At 41.6% G+C, this 22489-nt stretch overlaps 1 protein-coding gene across 1 annotated transcript in view; it reads left to right on the top strand.

Annotated features, from left to right (window-relative positions):
- LOC126213359 (uncharacterized) overlaps positions 1-22489 on the top strand; it is a 189382-nt gene that overhangs the window by 96397 nt on the left and 70496 nt on the right. The window contains exons 8-9 of the mRNA XM_049941063.1: positions 4072-4158; positions 14692-14729. Coding sequence (XP_049797020.1) covers positions 4072-4158; positions 14692-14729 — 125 coding nt within the window. The remainder of the gene's footprint in view (positions 1-4071; positions 4159-14691; positions 14730-22489) is intronic.

Below are 22489 nucleotides of genomic sequence, written 5' to 3'. Positions count from 1 at the left end.
CCTGTAAGAGAAAAGCATCGTCTGCTACAAAAACATATGGTAGGGCCTTGGTGCCAACTGGTAAGCATTCAGCTTGTGGCAAGTTAAGTTTCTTTTTGTTAATTAACTCATTTATGCTCGTGTTTTTGAACACACCACCATTTGATATTCTGCTTTGGCAGACGATATCTGCGTACAAAAAGTTGTAGCTGGCATTGACGACAGTAAGCAGCACAATGCTGAATGAACCTTTATAATTATAATATTCACTTCCACTACCAACAGGGCACTGTAGCACGATATGTTTCCCGTCAATTGCTCCGACACAATGGGGGAACGAAAAATCTGTGAGAATAAACATGCTGTTTCACTCCAGTCGTTTTGAGTTACAGGTATCTGAAAGAAAGAAATTTGATTTCAGGTTTTTGTACATTCGCCAGAGGGCACAAATGAAGATGAAGAGGTTGCGGCTGGACCTTCCAGTCCTCCACCACCAAAAATTAGAAGGATGGGCGAGAAAAAAGACAAGCGGCAACCCTACAAGATTGCATCTCAATTGTTAACTAAAGTGCTGCAAAAACAAGAAGAGAACAAGAACGATGAATGTAGTGCGTATGGGCAGTATGTGGCATCAGTTTTACAGAAATTGACAGAGTTAGAAAGAGCAAAAACAATGGCTTTGCTTAATGATGTGTTAATGAAACAGCATGTAGCGTATTAGGAAAGTGAGCAGTCGACAAGGGGTATGAATTCCCCTGTTACATTTACAAGCTATGAAGACAGTGACAACGCAGTTGAAGAAGTTGTGTTTGATGAATTATGTAATGTAATTGAGAAATAATAACACTTCGAAAATGTGCTTATTTAACGATGTTTTTCATTTACTTACCTTTACATAATCCTTCAGTACTTCCACCAGAGCTCCACATACTTCAGGTACTATTTTAGATATTGCTCGTTTCGAAATGCGATTTAAATACGCAAGGCTCTGAAATGAATCTCCTGTTGCCAGGAAACGAAGAGTAACTGCAAGCCTTTCGTTGACTGAAATAGCTTTCCTGAAATTAGTGTCTTTTTTTTTTTAAACAAATGGTGATATCATATTTGCCAGATATTCAAAATCGGTAGGTGAGATCTGAGTGACGTTGCGGAAGCCAGAGCAGTCTTCCATACTCAGCTCACGTAGCAGATTATTTCCGCCAGTTCTTCTATAGAATGTTTTTCTCCACCAACGACGAGGACGCCTTTCATTTTGTTTGTGTAAATCTTCTAATATTAATAATGCAGCTCCACATATCATTATTGTTTCTTCGACACCAGACATAATGCAGCAGCAGACAATACGAACACAATAACACAAGGAGCACTGCAGACGGCATGAACACACGAGAAATGTGGACGGAAACAGAGACCAGAAACAAAGTCAGAAACATTTGCGAAACATCGCAGAAAACAATGTTTCCAACAGAAACACGTTTCCAGTGGCAGTGTGTACGCGGCTTAACACACCAGTATGTGAAGAAATTGCAGGAGTGAAAGGGTGTATGCAGGCTGAAAAACTACATTTAGTGCTTCACTGTGATTTTGCTGAAAACTGGTCTAATTCTCCCACAAGAAGTAAAAGGGTATCATTGGAGTAATGACAGGTTTCAATTTTTACAGGAGTGACATATTTTCAAAACAAGACCACAATTGTTGCTGTTATAAGTGATGACACAGGACATGACTCAGCACATACTTTGCTAGCAATGCACAAAATTCATCAACTGCAAACAGGAGCACAGTAGATCGTTATTATTTCTTATGGTGCTCCTAGTCATTTTACAAATCGTTACCAGCTGTTTGAATTGAGCTAGTCGCTTGTGCCAACTGACTGGGTATACAGTGCTACTGGTCACGGGAAGTAGCCTTGTGATGGTGTAGGAGGCCTGCTGAAGCACCATGCTACAAAACATAATCTTCCCAGAGAAAATACAGCTGCGATTCAGATTGCTGAGGATTTTACGAGAGTTGTGAAATCTTACATATCCACAGCCCTCATTCTTTTGTCCAAAGAGGAAATCGAAGAATTCCATGAGCAGAAAAAAGAAAAATGGTCCAAAGAAACTACTCCTGTGAAAGGAATTCAGAAGACACATTTGTGGACTCAAAGTGATGGGCGAACTCATATTGCATGCACTTTAAAGAGCAAGAAAGAAGAAATTTCATTCTTTCGGCCAACACCTCAGAAACAGCAGGATAATATTCAGATTCACAACTTGAGACGAGGATGTTTGTGGCATGTGTGTATGACTGTGACTGGTGATTTGCAGAGATTATAGACACCAGTTATGAGTTAAATGAAATTGTAGTGAACTTTACGCTACCACACAGACCAGCTGCTGGATATAGGTTTCCGGCTGGATGACAGCAACGACGCTGCCAGTGCTCACTTCCTGTTCACAATGTATTGGAGATTGTAAGTGCTCCAGTTCCTATTGGTTGGACAGGAAGGCATCACTCTGTATCAAAGGCAGATACTGAAGCACTGGAACACATTTTTAGTTCATTGACTGGCTAATTTCAGTACAAAACAGAGTGCACAGAAGTTGTATACATTAAAAACTTTAAGTCTTTGGACCTTTCACATACATTTTGGAACCATTTAAAATGCTTCAAAAATGAGTCTCTTACTCATATTTAAAAACTAAAATTATGTTGGGTTTTGATTTTTATGAGCCTGTTATGTGATAATGTGGTAATAAGACAGTTTTATGTATGGCAAATGGTTTATAAGACCTATTCAACCTAAAACTGGAAGCTCTCCTTTTCAGGGAATGTAGACCTATTATGGTACTAATCAACAGGAAAAAAATCAAAATTTTATGGATAGATTTTTGAAAAAAAAAAAGAACAATTCCACACCTTATAAAAAAAGTTCAGAATGTTAGAGTAAAATAACTTTGACAGATAAGTCCAAATGGAGGATTTATTTCTAATCATAAAACAATTATCATTCAAATAGAAAAAAAATCCCAACAAAATATCTAGAACGGTTTTTCCAAAATGCCTTCAAAATGGTATGTACAGTGTTACCTTTGGAAGGCTGTACCTCGCAGCAGAAATTTTTTTTTGAGGGGGGGGGGGGGGGGAAGAAAAAAATCCAAACAAACATGTTCCTTACAAAGTCCTTCGTTTTAACATATGCCAAATTCAATAACATCTGAGATTATGAAGGTAAGAGTTTTCCTAGCCTGCCTGAATTGATATGGACTATGCCTACTATACTCTTTCCCCCCCCCCCCCCCCCCTCTCCTCCTCCTCCTCACCCTTTTCATTCAGTGATTACCTCATGCTCTCTTTGAAACCGTCAACAGTGTTTGATTCTTTCAATTTAATATGTTCCGATCGCCTTAGTTTCCTACTTCTCTGCAATTCTTCATCTGCATTTCATGACCCAACTAGGTCATTCCGTGTCTCCCCCTTTAATTTCTTGCAAGTGTAAAATCTGATTCCCAATGTATGTCATAGCCTTCTAGTGTCTCCAGGTCTGTCCCACAAATAAACCTGGAACAGTTATGAGCAATGAATAAGGTATGCTGTGTCCAAGTTTCTAACAGGCGGTTTCCGCTTGCATTCCTTTCCCGCAGTCTGTGTTATTCTGCAAGTTTTCCTTCCACCCCTTATCTTGCTATGAAATTATATCTCCCTTAACGAATTGAATATATTCTTTCATTTCATCGTGTGTTTTATGAATCTCAATCACACACGAGATCACAGTCCACAGTCTCAGCAACCAGAGACTTGTGAACATCTTCGCCATGTGGCGAATAGTAATCTGCTCTTTCATCATACTGTCATTATCCCATCCTGGATTTTCCATTGTTCAATTGTTTAATAACTTTCTGTATTTTATCTGAAGTTGAGCTTTTGTTTAATGTCTAATCTTATAATTAATACTATCATCAGCAGTTTTGCTGACCTACCCTATGCAGTTTGTATTCAACTTACAGAATGTGTAACATATACTTTTTTGCGTTGTGAGACATAAGAAATATACATTTTTAAGTTTTCATTGGAACTAAAACAAGGCTTCTTTTTTGTTTTGAACAGGTTACTGAAGATTTACTGGGTTTTTGCAAATTTTGTGACATTGAAGACAAAGAACTGGCACTTGCATTACAACCAGAATGCAGTAATGTAAGTATTAACATTGTTCTGGGAGTTTTTGTTTAGTGGGCATAGTAGGGTTGCAAACTTCCATAAGACCCCAGTGATAACTCCAGATATTCACATCTGACAGCTTTCGTTGTATTAAGGGAATGTAGTTACCAGAAAACATAAGTAAGTCAGTGTAGTGTAAAATACTGTATTAATAAATTTGTTTAAATACTCGCAATCTATTCAAAATGTACACATATTAGCCCATCGTGAGGTCAACTTGTAATAAAAATGTATTTTCCTATTTCATTTGAGTAGGTCAGCAGTTTCTCGTCACAGCAGTTTCTCGTCACTATTAACAGTGTAAAAAAACAGTCGTGACGATTGAAACTATAACTTAGAACTTATGCATTTGACCTCAAATGAATTGTTATTGACAAGTGCTAGCCATCGACGTTTCTTTTCTCATCTCTTTAGATACTCACCAGGTAGTGGCAGAAGAAAACTAATGGAAGTTAGGGAAATGAGCGAGCTTTTGAAGCCAGTCGCTCCTCCTTCTGGCAGAAGAATAGAAGGGGAAGAAAGAGGGATGAAGGAAGAGAACTTGCAAGGCTTAGAAAGTGGGGAGGGTTATGGAACTGTCGCCCAGAGTTCCGGGTCGGGAAAGACTTACCAGACGGGATGAGAAAGAAAAACTAATTGTCAGGGACTGCACCAAACGATATTTGAAAACATGGGAGGTGAAAGGTGGTAGATAAGATAATAAGCAAGACAGATATTACTGACAAAACATCATACAAGTGTTAATAAGAGCAGGAAGCTAAGTGCATTATACGTGGTAGAGGCAGGGTGCAGGGAAAAATAGGCAAGTCAGAATATGAAAGGTATAAAAAACTGAGTGATGAAAGGAGTAGTTGCTGACAAGGGAACCTCCCCATCGCACCCCCCTCAGATTTAGTTATAAGTTGGCACAGTGGATAGGCCTTGAAAAACTGAACACAGATCAATCGAGAAAACAGGAAGAAGTTGTATGGAACTATGAAAAAAATAAGCAAAATATACAAACTGAGTAGTCCATGCGCATGATAGGCAACATCAAGGATAGTGTGAACTCAGGAGCGGCGTGGTCCCATGGTTAGCGCGAACAGCTGCGGAACGTCAGGTCCTTGGTTCAAGTCTTCCCTCGAGTGAAAAGTGTTGTGTCTTGCCAACACTATGCACACTAATTGAAAGAGGCGGCCAAGATGCACGCGCTAACTCACGAAGGATGGAGTGAGGTCTGAAACAGGAGACTTAATGAATGCTATAAAGAAAAGTACGTATCTTCTGGACTACTTAACTTTTAATCCTTCCTTTGTATACATCATTCTTGATGAGACATCTGGAGATTGTGGCGATACAAGTGCGACTCTTTAGATACAAGCTATATAAGGCTAATGGCGCCTTGCTAGGTCGTAGCCATTAACTTAGCTGAAGGCTATTCTATCTGTCTCTCGGCAAATGAGAGCAAAGGCTTCGTCCGTATAGTCGCTAGCAACGTCGTCGTACAACTGGGGCGAGTTCTCATACGTCTCTCGAGACCTGCTGTGTGGTGGCGCTCGGTCTACGATCACACAGTGGCGACACGCGGGTCCGACAGGTACTAATGGACCGCGGCCGATTTAAGCTACCACCTAGCAAGTGTGGTGTCTAGCAGTGACACCACAAAAAGTTTTCTTCCTTTATTTTCACAAAGTTATGATCTGTCCGTTCGTTCATTGACATCTCTGTTCTCTGTAAGTAGTTTAGTGTCTGTGTTTATTGAAGTCGCGAGCTATATTTGCTGGATTCATATTGGCCACGGAATACATCTGACGTATTTAATAGACTCTCGTCCAGAGTAGCGAACAGTCAACTGCCAGCCAGGGAGCCTCGTTAGCAGGAATACTCTCTCTTCCATGTGCTCGACTGACGTCGTGTGTTTCGATGTTTGTTTAGGTGTAGCGTCCCCATACTACGGCGCAGTTACCTCGCATCGGACGGATGGACTGACAGATAATAATTGTCTGAAAATAAAATATTAAAATTTTCTCTCGAGGGAAGACTTGAACCAAGGACCTGTCGTTCGGTAGCTGCTCACGCTAACCACGGGACCACGGCGCTCCTGAGTTTTTGCTATTCTTTATGTTGCCTATCTTGTGCATGGACTACTCAGTTTGTATATTTTGCTTATTTTTTTCATAGTTCCACACAACTACTTCCTGTTTTCTCGGTTGATCTGTGTTCAGTTTTTCAAGGCCTATCCAGTGCGCCAACTTATAACTAAATCTGAGGGGGGTGCGATGGGGAGGTTCCCTTGTGAGAAGAAATGCTGAGACCAAAAAATTAAGGCCAGGAGGGTGGTAAGACCAAGGATACATTGTAACACCAGTTCCCACCTGCGAAATTCTGAGAAACTGGTGTACGTGGGAATAATTCGGACAGCATGTGTGGTGAAAAAGGCACCGTGGTTGTAACTGTCACATTGTAGAGCATGCTTTCCTACACGATATTGCATGTTGCAAGTATACACTCACTGTGTATTCCTATTCGTCATAACTGGTAACTTGAGGATAGTCATACCGGTATAGATAGCCGAACAGTGTTTAAGTAACAGCAGGTACGTGATGTGTCATTTCACAGGTAGCTCTCACTTTGATGGCATATGTTTGCCAGTTACAGAGCTGGTATAGGTGGTGGCAATTGTCACAGCAGTTGGGCCGTAGGGTAAAAGGAGCATAGTGTCTGTCTGACGGGGGGGAGGGGGGGGATGAAAAGCTATTTAAAGGACAGTGGGAAAAATGTTGGACAGAATGAACCTCATTTTAGGATATGATCTCAGGAAGTCACAGCCTTGTCAAAGTGGCTGATTAATACATTTGAAACCAGATTAGTAGTGAGTGGCAATAGTTGTTTTTTGAAGGGATTAGCAGTAGCGGCATTAGACGTGATGCGCCAGGAAATCTACTTTTGAACTAGGCTGGTGGGGTAATTATGTCCAGTGAAGGCTCAGGTGAGAATAGTGGTGTATTGCTGTAAAGAGTCTGCATCTGATTTGCATTTCAAATGCTGTGGCTGTATGATAGGGAATGTGTGACACAGAAAGAATGGCAACTGTCAAAATGTAAGTAGTGTCATTTGTTGGTGGGTTTAATGTGAACAGAAGTGTGTAGCGGCCCTTGGTGTGGATATGGTGAACATAAAGGAAAGTGGCATGGAATTCGGAATAGGACCATGTGAAATGTAATTGGGAGAATGTATTTAGAGATTCCAAAAATTTTAATAGGCCAGCCTCACCATGACTCAGTATAGCAGATATGTCATAAATCCATTTAAACCAAACCAGGTGCTGAAGGCTTGTTGCTTCTAGGAAAGCCCCTGACCCTGGGTTCTAGACAACTTTTCCGTAACTTTGCCAATTCTGGAATGAGATTTTCACTCTGCAGCGGAGTGTGCGCTGACTTGTTTTTCCTGATGACAGCTTCCTCCTGAGTAGCCCCACCCACAGATGTGACTGGGGGACTATTTTAGTCTGGAATATTGTACAAAAGAGGGTGGCATCATCATTTAACCAAGCAGTAGAGCTGCGTGTCCTCACTTCCATCATTTCACAATACCGGCACCGAAAGGCTGTCTCGGTTCACGTTACGAGGCCGTAACTTGCAGTCGTCCAGACCGTTTCCCCAGCAACTATTAGAAAGGCTGCTACTTCTGTTCAGGAACCGCGAATCGAGCGGACACATTTTGTTTTGAGTCCTGCAGTGGCATGCTACAGTACTGTGCTCCCGAATTTCTTTGCGACTGCAAACAAGCAGAAAATCAATTATGTAACTTTATTCTTTAAGGTGATAGTTAAACAGTGGTAGCTTCCCCTGGTAAGTTGTTAGTCACCCTCTGTTCAACTTCTGTTTAATGTAATCCTATCTGTGTGATAAAAGCTTCCAATATGAAGTTTTTTTTTTTTATTGTCTCGATCCCACGTATGTACAGTAGAGTACTAGTTTCCACAGGACTGATCTGCTGTCTTCAGATCTGTAGTGCAGTGCAGGTTATGGAATCGTGTTGTGTGATAGACCGCACATTTGTTTTTGTATCTTTGAAACAGACTTGTAAAAAAAAAAAAGAGAGAGAGAGAGAGAGTAAAACATAAAAAAATATAGCCTTCTCATATTTCATATCGGAAGGTTTCTTCATACTGAATTACTTGATTGCTCTCCAGCCAACAGTGACAGGTATTTGTAGTAATACTATCTGTTTCTCTCATTAAGTTACTTCGAAAATTTATTGCCGTTTCATTGTTCACACACACACACACACACACACACACACACACACACACACACACACACAGACAGAGAGAGAGAGAGAGAGAGAGAGAGAACAGATCTAGGACTTAAACAGAAAAATGAAATATTATGACTGCGGTCAGTGTATCAGAGATAAAAATGGCCCTAACCTGCAAGCTATAGTCATGCAGTCAATGCTAGAATGTCTTAATAATATAATGATGACTTGCCAAGCAAAAAAGCCATATATCTGTTAAGATATGTGTCATTTCAGCTTACAAAGAACAGTACGACATGTCTGACTGTGTAAAGTGTACCTCACAAAAGTTCTACAACTCACCTGGGCAAGTGTAGCACTGAAAAAATATGGTATAAATTCTACAGACGCAGTCACAACTGGCAGACCAACATTGAATTTGGCAGGAAGTGTGTATCCTTTACTGAAGGAAGCAGCATCTAGACGGAGTCGTATACACAAATTACAATTGTGAGTTGGCAGGCCTTTTCATAGGCGGAAATATTAGTGCGTAATTGATGCCACTGTTGGAAAACATGAGAAATAATAACATAGTGAAAGGTGTTTATTCAGAAAACACATCATCATCATAATCATCATCATCATCATCATCATCATCAGCCAATTCAATCATTAAATGATGTGGCCTCTTCGAGTCGTGGATTCAGGTAGGCTTTCAGCAGTCTTCTCCAAGTGGGACGGTCTTGGGCAGTTCTGTGCCAGGTGTCTGTTGGTCTTCCTCTAGGCCTCCGGTGCTCCCTCGGACTCCACTCCAGTACTAGCTTCGTCCATCTGTTGTCTTTTCTTCTTGCGACGTGACCAGCCCACTGCCATTTCAAGGAACCTACTGTCTCTAACACATACGTAGGCAAAAATCTCCCATACTAGTTATAGGCTCCATTCTTCATCACGGCAGACGTTTGCTCGGAGACGAACTACCTTCGCTCGAGAAAGATCTCTGCCACGACGTCAGGTATGAGTTAGTCTGCCGAACTGTGAGCCGGCAAATTAGTGGTGTAATTGGAGCAGTGAATTCGGGAATAACAGGCCCCACACAACAGGCAGTAGGAACTCAAAAAGGAAAAGGAAACGTTACGATGGAACACGGCACGTTGTTGTGGTCTCCAGTCCTAAAACTGGTTTGATACAGCTTTCCACAGTAGTGTCTCCTGTGTGAGCTTCTTCATTTCTATATAGCTTCTGCAGCCTACATCCACTTCTACCTGCTTACCACAGTCAAGTCTCGGTCTATAATTTTTACTGACCGTGTTACCCTCCACTGTCAGACTGACGATTCCTTCGAGCCTCACGATCTGTCCTATTCCTCCTCCTACTCGAGTCGTGCCGTAAAGTTTTTTTTCTGATTAAATTCAGTACCTCCCCATTAGTTCTAGTCTACACCTCTAATCGTCAGCCATCTTCTGTAACACCTCACACTAAAAATTTCTATTCAGTTATCATCTGAACTGCTTATTGTCTATGTTACACCACTGCACGAGGCTGCACTCCAAGCAGAGACGATCAAAAAGTTTCTGCACGAAGCCCGTACTTCCCAGAATCGGTACGCTGACCGGGCGAAATAGCCTCGAGCGTCGAGGTAATCGTCCCGCCGACGCACCGGCTCGGAGGTGCCCTTTTGGTAAAACACCGTGTCCTGCTGTGCGAAGGAGTCAATAACTGTCTGCCGTACGTCGTCACGAGACATGAAATTTCGACCCTTTGTAGACTTTTTTAAGGAACTGAAGGCGTGATAATCCCACAGTGAGAGATCGGGACTACATTGCGGGTCCTCGACTGTCTCAGACTTTAGTTGTCAAAACTTCTGCATTACAGCATTAACAATTTGACGGCGTGCATTATCACGAAGCAGCAGCAGCAGCACCTCTTGTCACACCGTACCACAGTGCTCGTTTTTGACAGACGTGCTGTCCCATAAACATTCTTCATTCTCTGACGGAACTCGATCAGTTTTTGTCCTGAGGCAGCTGAGAAAAGAATAACAGCACGTTGCTGCTGTTTGGATGCACTGTTAATAATGTTGCCACACTTCACGAGTCTGCATTTATTGCACGCAAATCAGAAAGAGACAAATGCCTCGCCAATCTCCTGCCTACATGTCAGTGCTCACATACCCGCAGCGGACTCGCGCCATGTTGCACGTACACTGCACCGATGCCCTCAGGTGGAAACTTTTTGATGACTCCTTATACCTTCAGTAAACAGTACCTAACACTTCACTTTACATTACAAGTTAACAAATCTCTCTTTTTCAGAGACACTTTTCTCAGTATTGCGTCTGCCTTTATATCTTCCACACTTCATAAATGATCAGTTATTTTGATCTCCAAATCCTCTTTCCAAAATTCTCTTTGGTTTCTTTAACTTATTAATCAGTGTACAGATTGAATAACGTTGGCAATATGCGTGTGCACGATAAAAATATTCATAATGTGGATGTTGCAGTTTTCGGCTGCCCGTGATGAAACTTCTGCCATCTACACCTTGTCGATTCTCACGTTTATTGTTAATATATTAGAGTAATGTAGTCGGATAAACTATTAAGTATTGGCTTATTATCTGCTGTGGGACAAGGAAGTTAACACAGCTTTTCAATTGCCTGAGCTACACTTTACTCTGTGCAATGCGGGCTTACCAATCTTGTGGGCAGTGGCAGAAGGAGTGTACAGTTGTCAGTCGGCTGCAACGTGTAGCGAGGCGAGGTGCGTGTTGTACCCGTTTGCCTTCAGGTGTTTTGATGGAGCTTTCTGGTGAATGAGCTTCCGCATTTAAGCAACTGTGTTTTCAACACGTGATAATCTACCAGTACTGATGTACGTGCCGTTGACCCCGTGAAGAATACTGGTCCACAGTGGATTTTTTGGAGAATCCGAAGGTCTGTAGAAGGTCTTTATAAAATTTGGTATGCCAAACACAAATATCACGTTTAAAATTGTCTCCTAGCTCGGAACTAAAAGTGAGACGGGACTTCACGTTTGACTTATACTGCTACCGTAATCGATACGATCGATACGTTAACTGAATTTGACTAGTATACTTGCACTGTTACTGTGCGGTCCTCTTGTGGGTGACGTGTGGACCATCTCTGTGTAACGTCTAGTAGAAACCGGCCGACATAGTCGTAATCCGCTGTCCTGTTCCTCGAGAGACGTGTCCCGGCGGAACTGCTCGTTGCCGAGTGCACCGCGGTTCTGTGGGAACACGTCGAGGTGGGAGTCGAGAAAGTGCATCTTCAGCATCGTATTGCAACTGGTGACCGTATAAGCACGAATAAGTTCATCTGAGAAGTCCCTGTAATTCTCGGCTCTCCTATTTCCCGAGAACAGTATTGTTATATTACAGAAACAGTGTTAAGTGTGCATCTGATTGGGGCCTAAGTGGTGACACAGTGTGTGTCGCCCAGCACTGCCTTATCGGCGACCGACCGCGATACCCTCTGCTGTCTTCTCTCGGTTGAGCTGTGGAAACTTCTAATGTAAATACTGGAATGCTGCTTCGTTCGTGTACACGGCATTAACAAATGCTGTAATGAATCCCGTCTTAATGTGCAGTGGTGAGAGAACAATTTTGTTTGGACTCACTAGGGGTTCTTTGGCAATATTTTTTGACCCGGGCACCAGAGCTGTTCGCGGAGGCCATTTCGTCTGTGTATAGAGTTTTTTCTCGCACAACTGTCACACTCACACAGGTAGCATCGGTACTTAGTGTAAGCCCCTCACAAACCCGGCATCGTCACGCTGACTTTGAAATCTCCACGTACTAGGCGCATGTGCTTACTGTAATTAACACAGTTTACAGCGGATTTCGACATGGCACTTTTTTTTTTTTTAATTGAGGCACCGTACGGAATAGGGATGGATGGGCTTCCATTACTGTTGTGTAACAGTACTGCCTTAACGCTTGTACAGAGTCACCTGTAGTGTGTCTCCACTCGTCTCATTTATTTCCGACACTCGGCTCTTTCGATGACCCGTCAGTGTCACTGCAGAAGGTAATGTTGGCTCCGAATCGCATGTTATGCTTTGGAAGACCTAGAACCCTAATCACATCATTGAGCTCACACTGTTTGACGTGTGGTTCTCCAGATGACGATGCCGGTGTAAATGTAGGGCCGGTGCAGTTTTTCAACTGTACGTGCAGGTGCGACACGGTCGCTATCGCCGATCGACGGTGATACGTGTAGGGGATCAGAAACTGGCAGTCTTTCCTCGAGCCACAGGTCGAAAGACTGGAGCGATGTCAGGGTATCGAATATTTCTCCTCCTCTTGCTAGTCATTCCTCTGCTCGAAGGAGGTACTGTACAAAAATGGTGAGCCGATGTACGATTTGTAGGTTTGTGTCAAATAGCAGTTGCACAAAACTTTGTGGAGACATTTTTACCACACATCCGTACATTCGTATACGGGAAGGAGAGGCATGAGATGTGTCAGGAGCCCACAATTTATCTCGGTCACCAACTTGATACCCGATCGGGTGAGGTGGTGCGACGGTTAGTGTACCGGACCCAAATTCGAGAGGATGACATTTCAAATCTGCATCCTGACATCCAGATTGAGGTTTTATCCGACTTCCCGAAATCACTTCAGGCAAATGCCGGTACGATTCCTTCGAAAGTGCACAGCCTGTTCCCTTTCCTATCCTCGAAATGATCAGAGTTTGTGGACAGTCTCTAATGGCCTCGATGTCAGTGGGAATTTTAAACCCAAATCTTCCTTCCTTTTTTTCTTTAGACAGTTGAAATATGAGGTGTAAAATTTGTTCACTACTTTAGTCAACGGTTGCCTTCTCGAACCACAAATAACATATGCACAAATGTAACAAAAGTTAACAGATTTGTTACTACAGTTGTGGCACTTTTTGTGAAAGTGTACATGTGCATAGTAATCCATAAACACAACTTTCCCAATTTCTATAGAACTGACAGTGAGCGAAAAGTGACATTGTTGTGTATACAATATTTGTTTGAAATTATGTAAAAGGAGTACTAGACTGCTCCTTGTAGCCCGCGAGTTATCGTCTATTATTTTGAAGCTGTTGCTTATGTTAGCTTACTGGTTATTTGTTTATTATGTGATTTGTACAAGTTTATCTACATGTTGTTGTCTGCTCGTGGCGAGCAACAATTCCTGCGTAATTTGTGAACAGACTATACTTGAGACCACTTTTCATGTGTCACCCTGTGTACAGTACGCACAAATTGTCTTATAGTATCTGTGCTCTAATGTTGTAGTTGTAACTGATTCTGAGAAGGAAAATGAAGCTGCACATTTTCACAGTAAAGCACAATATTTTCTTTCTCACAGTGCATTCTAACAGAAAACCTACACATTGTTGGTTAAAAAAAAATATACGGCCTAAATCCATCTGAACATTTATTACGGTATTGTGAAAAATTTGAATTATATTGGTCAGAAACTTTTGGAGACTTGGTAACAATGTTCCCCTTTCTGTATTAAATACATATTTATGTATCATATACCTTAAAAATATAAGAAGCCTGTGTCTGTCTGAATGTTTGTCAGAGTGTCACATGAAAATATGAAGTAAACTCGTCACGAACTTTCAGATACATTTGCTAAATGACAACTTGCCTTTATGTAGTAGTATAGATGACCCGAAAATAAAAATAAGTTATTTTTATTAAAAAAATATGGCTCAGTATTTGTTAGCAAACACTTCCAATTGATAATGAGTATAGAATTTAAATTGAAGTGGAGAAAAAAGTATAAAACACACTTGGCTACCAGGCATTGGTAGTATATTAAATAAATGGAAAAGTTTTATATTTAACAGCACTTGAAAATCTTGTAGTCTTCAAAGATGATTTCTTAGAGTGTTTTTGAGAGTTCCGTCGTAATGCTTCAGAAAATTGATGTGTGGATGCTGTACTTAAAGTCCCGGTAACTGCGGGGGAAGCCTGTGAGGACGGAGCAGTCTCTGTATTTACAGAAATACATTGTCTGGAATTTGTTTGGTACTGTTATCATTTGTTTTAATATTGGGGGTGCATGAAGTGGAAGAGGTAGATGCTAGAGGATATTTTGGTGGTGGAAAGAAGCTGTGTGAAATGTGTGCATTCTCTTTCCAGCATTTAATTAAGTAGCATTAGTCAAAGTTTTGGAGAAACTAAGCACAAAACGATGTAACTGATGTGTCAGCAACGTTACCACAGCTTTTATTTCACCTCTCATTTTCGTGCTTCCGGTAACTGATATATCTTCTCGTGTTTTTAGGTGGAGGAAGCGACAAGGCAACTTTCTGGCAACAATAGGTAAGCTGGGAGTTGTAGAATATGTGTAGTAACATCGTGCAAGCTTCATTCTTTTTAGTATTAATCTTTAGAGCTGTCGAAGGAAGGAAAGTGGTTGTAAGTATTAGAGATACTCGCAGATATCAACTGCGTTAAGCTAGTCAGCTGTTCAGTGTGTTGTTCTGTGTGAATCGGTGTCCAAAAACGGCACGGTTTGAAGCAGTGTGTATTTGGGGTTCAAATATAACTCCTCTTATCTGCAATCACACACACGACTGCAACAATGTGCAGATTAATTAAAGTAATTCTGTTAAATCTTAAAAGTTACAACAAGAAGATTACACTCAAGTATTAATCAAAAAGTTACTTGTCTGGTGCAATTGGTTTGATATCCGTTTTTTAGTGAGGGACCCGGGTCGTATTTTCAAAACTGTGGAATGAAACACTGGCTTTTAACTTATGAAATCTTGTCATACCTCAATCTTGAAATTGGTATGTGCTTACTTTTCATACAATTTTTTGTGGATTAAGATCTCAAAAAAAAAAAAAAAAAAAAAATTGGTTTTACAATGTGCAGATTTCTACTAAATTAATAATTTTGATAACAGGGGTTTCAACCTTGTAATTCATGTTAAAGATAACTGCGGATTTGTTTTCAGTTGCCGGCCGCGGTGGTCTAGCGGTTCTAGGCGCTCAGTCAGGAACCGCGCGACTGCTACGGTCGCAGGTTCGAATCCTGCCTCGGACATGGATGTGTGTGATGTCCTTAGGTTAGTTAGGTTTAAGTAGTTCTAAGTTCTAGGGGACTTATGACCACAGATGTTGAGTCCCATAGTGCTCAGAGCCATTTGAACCATTTGTTTTCAGTTTTAATAATAACTTTTACTTAGTGTCTTACTAAAACTTTCTATTTGATAATTTTTGATATTTCATTCAAAAAACGGATTGCAAAAATTGTTATCTTTCATGGTCAATTGAAATGTATATGTATGATATTTTTAAATTTTCTAGCTGTGCAGTCTTGATAATGAAATAGTGTATCCAGCTTCGATTATCAGACAGCTCTGAATTATTTGAAATTGTGACACAAAAAATGTGAAAGGAATATACGTCATTGTAAATATACGATGACATAATCTCGATACAGTGTATCAAGCAGTACTCTTTGGAGAGTGTTTTTCATACTCCTACACGAAATCTGTGGTTGTTACATGTAATGTATTAGGCGAATAATTTGATGCTAATGTAACTGCAATATGGTGTTCAAGGCAAAAAATCCAGTCCATTTGTCAGATATGTCACCAAAAGCCTCTGCTGCATTCATATGTATAAAAGCGTAACAATCATCTCCAATTATTTACATGTCAAGTCAACCCGAAAAAAGTCAAGCCATAAGTTTAAGTAAACACAATCAACAATACTACAAGGATCAGCTTAATTTTTCAAAGAACTCCTCAGCAGACTAGGAGTGACCCATGAGGAAGCTCCTCAGTTTCGATTTGAAAGTGCAGGGATTACTGCTAAGATTTTTGAATTCGAGTGGTAGCTTATTGAAAGTGGATGCAGCAATATACTGCACACCTTTCTGCACAAAGTTAAGGAAGTCTGGTCCAAATGCAGGTATGATTTCTGGGGAGTATTAACTGAGTGAAAGCTGCTTATTCTTGGGAATAAGCTAATATTGTTAACAAGAAATGACAGAAAGGAATACTTATATTGAGAGGCCAGTGTCAAAATACCCAGACTCGTAAACAGGGGTCGACAAGGGGTTTGTGAACATAAACCACTTATTGCCCGAACTGCTTGTTTCTGAGCCAAAAATATCCTTTTAGAAGGGGAAGAATTACCCTAAAATATAATACCGTTAAACATAAGCAAATGAAAATAAGCAAAGTAGACTAATTTTCGTGTCGAACAATCACTCACTTCAGATACAGTTCGAATAGTAAAAATTGTAGCATTACGTCTTTGAACAAGATCTTGAATGTGGGCTTCCCATGACAGTTTGTTTACTATCTACCTGAACACCTAGTGATTTGAACTGTTCAGTTTCACTAATCATATCCCATATCTGTGAAATTAAAACGTCAGGTTTTGTTGGACTCTTTGTTAGAGACTGTAGAAATTGGGTATTACTGTGATTGAAAACTAGTTTATTTTTTACAAGCCATGAACTTACGCCGTGAACTGAGCCAATGTTGCACACAACAACCTTTACTACCAGCAAACAGAAATATTTTAGAGTTATCCATAATACTACGGGGCATATCGTTTATATAAATAAGGAACAGGAGTGGCCCCAACACTGACTGTGCCCCACTCACGCCTCACATCACAGCCATTCTCAGCATGTTGCTAAAGTAAGTGAATCAGTTGTGAGCTGCTCCCTGTATTCCGTAATGGTCCAGCTTTTGGAGCAATATTTTGTGATCGACACAATGAAACGTCTTAGTTAAATAAAAAAATATGCCTAGCATTTGAAACCTTTAGTTTAACCCATCCAGTACCTCACAGAGAAGAGAGAATATAGCACTTTCAGTTGTAAAACGACTTCTAAATCTGAACTGTTCATTTGATAGCAAATTGTGTGACATAAAATGGTCAATTATCCTCACATACACAGTCTTATCAATAACTTTAGCAAGCACTGTGGCATAGAAATAGATATAAAATTGTCTACATTTTCCATTTCTCCCTTTTTATAAAGTGGTTTTACTACTGAGTATTTTAATAGTTCAGGAAACTGACTATTCCTAAAGGAAAACTTACAAATAGGCTAAATACAAGGCTACGATGTGCAACACTGTACTTTAATATTCTGCTAGGCACTTCATCATATCTGTGAGAGTCCTTAGTCTTCAGCGATTTAATTATTGATTCAGTTTTCCCCTTGTCTGTATCATAGGGGAGTATTTCAGACATCAATCTCGGAAAGGCATTTGCCAAGAAAGTTATGATTTCCTGTAGAAACTAAATTTTTATTTAATTCATCAACAATGCTCAGAAAATGATTGTTAAATACTGTGTACATATATCTGATTTATCAGTAACAGAAATATTTTTACTACGAACTGACTTTGTATCGTCGACCTTGTGCTGCTGACCAGACACTTCCTTCACAACTGACCATATGGTTTTAATTTTATCCTGTGAATTAGCTATTCTATTTGCATACCGCATACTCATTGCCTTCGTAATAACATTTTTAAGTACCTTACATTACTGTTTGTAATGGGCTACTGCAGCTTGATTGCGACTACTTCAAACATTGTGATATAATTCCTGCTTCGTTCTACAGATACCCTTAAACCACTAGTCAGCCACCCGGGCTGCCTGTTACTGCTAGTACCCCGTTTAGAACATTCTAATGGAAAGCAACTCACAAAGAGCATGAGAAATGTGTTAAGGAAAGCATTATATTTATCATCTATGTTATTGGCACTATAAACAACCTGCCACTCCTGTTTCTTGACAAGGTTTAAAAAACTCTTTGTTGCTGTTGGATTAACTTTCCTACATAGTTTGTAATTATATGTGACATTTGTTTGAGTACAAAAGCCTTTTAGTGTCAAAATGTGTGGATCATGGTCTGAAAGGCCATTCACCCTTTTACTGACAGAAGTGAATCAAGAACCCTCTCTAGCTTGAGCAGAAATGCTCTGAAGTGAGAGTTAAGGGACCTATAAACAATAACAATTAGACATTTAGTTTCTCTAAATTCAACTGCCCCTGCACAACATTCAAATATCTGTTCAGTGCAGTGTTGTGATACATCTATGGGCTCAAATGGAATACTGTTTGTTTGTTTGGTTCGCCCCCCCCCTCCTCCCCGCTTCATATATAACCCATCTCCCATCCCGCAAAGAACTCTTTGAAAACCAGCCAGCTAATTTGTATCCTGGTAAAAGAAGCCTCTGAATCATCAAATTATTTAAGTGGTGCTCCGATATACCAATAATTTAAGAGTCACCATCTGTACGCAGTTTACTAACTTTATCTCTAATACCTCTTATGTTTCGATGAAATGTGCTAATTCCTTCCCTGCTCGGAAACACGATGTCCACTGAAAGTGTGCCCTTAGTTAGAAGGACTTCCCTTAAGCAGGTATACGTATCAACTGACTTCAATCTAAAAAAGTTGCAACTCTAACACCAACTGCTACAGGAATTTTTCCACGGGTGATCCCACCACTATCCACTACACTGTCACCTATAAGCTTTGCAAGCCTCGCCTTCGGATACCTATTGAGGAGCAGCCCGTGCCAAGTGGAACCTGATCTACTGATAGACTCAATAAATTATGTTGTTTGCTAGAGCAGTTGAAGTTAATTTAAATCCTTTAAGTCTCTTTAAAAAACAAAGTTAGAACGGGGTAACGGGGGTAATGTATGTTACTAATATCTGCATAACATTGAAACCTTAAGAAATGCACAATCAATTATCAACTCTGTGTACACGGCCTACTTCCACGTCCGTGGTGTATCCTCTGGGCAATGCACGGTGTGCAGTTAGTGTGCATCATGTAACAGACAGAAGATGTCAGATTTGAGATTCCAGTGCTTTAAAGCTAGAATATTATGGCTAAGGGGCATATGCCCTTACAGAAAATTCTGGTCCTCGAGGGTGGGTCAAATGCTTTGGCCTAGTAACCCATCTCTTGGAAAATAATGAATCTCCACTGAAAATCTCAGCACTATGTCGTGGAAACAAAACAGAATTCTGGTTAAATGACGCAGGCAAAAGAAAGGCTAATGAACTTCACAACTTGGAACATACAAAGCATGAATCAAAAAGGAAAAGAGGTTTTTGATGAACTGGAAAGAATTAAAGTAGACTTCTTTGTTCTAACATAGATGAAAGCGAAGGGTACCGGAAATGAAGGAGTTGGTCGGTATGTCCATTTTTATAGAAGAATTAGTAAAAGTGAAAGAGCCAGTAGAGGAGTATCAATCATAATACGTCAGAAACTGAAGGGTAGCATGCAGAAAAGGTTTATGTCCTTAGAACTGACTGATGGCACTGATAACATAATCAAAGATGCTGTTTTGTAAAGATTTGATGAAATTAATACACAGAAAGACAGATACCGTATGGGGGACACTAATTCCCAGACAGGAAAGGCAAAAAACAGTTAGTTCATAGGAAGACATGAGGAAGAAACAGGTACAAAAGTGGAGGAAGAATGCTTGACTTTTGTGAAGTGTTCTCATTTAGGATACAGAATGAATACTTTCCTCACTGAAAAATACAGTCCTTCGAGATTGCTCCTAGGTATATTTATGTAACATACATAACAGACTGTATGATAAAGCAACAAAGTTCAGAATTAGAGATGTAAGATGTTAAGAGCCTACAGAAGTACAGAATGTGGAGCAGACCATTTTATTGTCGAAGGAAAAGTTTTCTATACGAAAAGCAACACCTACAGCAAGAATGAAAACCACAGCAAAATAGCTGAAGCATCCAAATATAATTTAGGAAGTTTGCAAAATTCTGTGGTATTCCTATACAATACAAGATTGGCCTACAAATTAAATAATACACTCCTGGAAATGGAAAAAAGAACACATTGACACCGGTGTGTCAGACCCACCATACTTGCTCCGGACACTGCGAGAGGGCTGTACAAGCAATGATCACACGCACGGCACAGCGGACACACCAGGACCCGCGGTGTTGGCCGTCGAATGGCGCTAGCTGCGCAGCATTTGTGCACTGCCGCCGTCAGTGTCAGCCAGTTTGCCGTGGCATACGGAGCTCCATCGCAGTCTTTAACACTGGTAGCATGCCGCGACAGTGTGGACGTGAACCGTATGTGCAGTTGACGGACTTTGAGCGAGGGCGTATAGTGGGCATGCGGAAGGCCGGGTGGACGTACCGCCGAATTGCTGAACACGTGGGGCGTGAGGTCTCCACAGTACATCGATGTTGTCGCCAGTGGTCGGCGGAAGGTGCACGTGCCCGTCGACCTGGGACCGGACCGCAGCGACGCACGGATGCACGCCAAGACCGTAGGATCCTACGCAGTGCCGTAGGGGACCGCACCGCCACTTCCCAGCAAATTAGGGACACTGTTGCTCCTGGGGTATCGGCGAGGACCATTTGCAACCGTCTCCATGAAGCTGGGCTACGGTCCCGCACACCGTTAGGCCGTCTTCCGCTCACGCCCCAACATCGTGCAGCCCGCCTCCAGTGGTGTCGCGACAGGCGTGAATGGAGGGACGAATGGAGACGTGTCGTCTTCAGCGATGAGAGTCGCTTCTGCCTTGGTGCCAATGATGGTCGTATGCGTGTTTGGCGCCGTGCAGGTGAGCGCCACAATCAGGACTGCATACGACCGAGGCACACAGGGCCAACACCCGGCATCATGGTGTGGGGAGCGATCTCCTACACTGGCCGTACACCACTGGTGATCGTCGAGGGGACACTGAATAGTGCACGGTACATCCAAACCGTCATTGAACCCATCGTTCTACCATTCCTAGACCGGCAACGGAACTTGCTGTTCCAACAGGACAATGCACGTCCGCATGTATCCCGTGCCACCCAACGTGCTCTAGAAGGTGTAAGTCAACTACCCTGGCCAGCAAGATCTCCGGATCTGTCCCCCATTGAGCATGTTTGGGACTGGATGAAGCGTCGTCTCACGCGGTCTGCACGTCCAGCACGAACGCTGGTCCAACTGAGGGGCGCCAGGTGGAAATGGCATGGCAAGCCGTTCCACAGGACTACATCCAGCATCTCTACGATCGTCTCCATGGGAGAATAGCAGCCTGCATTGCTGCGAAAGGTGGATATACACTGTACTAGTGCCGACATTGTGCATGCTCTGTTGCCTGTGTCTATGTGCCTGTGGTTCTGTCAGTGTGATCATGTGATGTATCTGACCCCAGGAATGTGTCAATAAAGTTTCCCCTTCCTGGGACAATGAATTCACGGTGTTCTTATTTCAATTTCCAGGAGTGTATTACGAGCATCTACGAATCTATGACAGCAACGTTGTACAGTGAAATGAACGAATGCATTCATAGTGCAGCGTGAGAGTCGCGAGGCATAAAGGATAGTTCTGAGAATATGGATCCAGAATGGTGGAAAAATGGTGTTGAGGAAATAGAGAAAGAGAAGAAACATTTATATCAGAAGTGGGGAAGCACACAGGAGAGCCAGGGTAGGGAGTACTATGAAAGCTGCAACAGAAGGGTTAAAAAAGAAATTTAAGGAGCAAAACAGGTGATGTGGGCGCAAAAGAGTGAGGAGATCAATAGGTATGTGAGAAGTACCAAAATAAGATATGCCTAAAGAACAATAAAACACCTTACAGCAGGTAGCAGAGAGAAATCTACTGCCCTAATCATTAGTCCCCCCCATGAACCATGGACCTTGCCATTGGTGGGGAGGCTTGCGTGCCTCAACGATACAGATAGCCGTACCATAGGTGCAACCACAACGGAGGGGTATCTGTTGAGAGGCCAGACAAACGTGTGGTTCCTGAAGAGGGGCAGCAGCCTTTTCAGTAGTTGCAGGGGCAACAGTCTGGATGATTAACTGACCTGGCCCTGTAACACTAACCAAAACGGCCTTGCTGTTTTGGTACTGCGAACGGCTGAAAGCAAGGGGAAACTACAGCTGTTATTTTTCCCGAGGGTATGCAGCTTTACTGTATGATTAAATGATGATGGCGTCCTCTTGGGTAAAATATTCCGGAGGTAAAATAGTCCCCCATTCAGATCTCCGGGCGGGGACTACTCAAGAGGACGTCGTCGTTATCAAGAGAGAGAAAAC

Source organism: Schistocerca nitens, chromosome 11 (assembly GCF_023898315.1).
Source record: "Schistocerca nitens isolate TAMUIC-IGC-003100 chromosome 11, iqSchNite1.1, whole genome shotgun sequence".
NCBI classification, from domain to species: Eukaryota; Metazoa; Arthropoda; class Insecta; order Orthoptera; family Acrididae; genus Schistocerca; species Schistocerca nitens.
The sequence above is the reverse complement of the archived record's forward strand: the minus strand, read 5'-3'. Positions and strand labels throughout refer to the sequence as shown.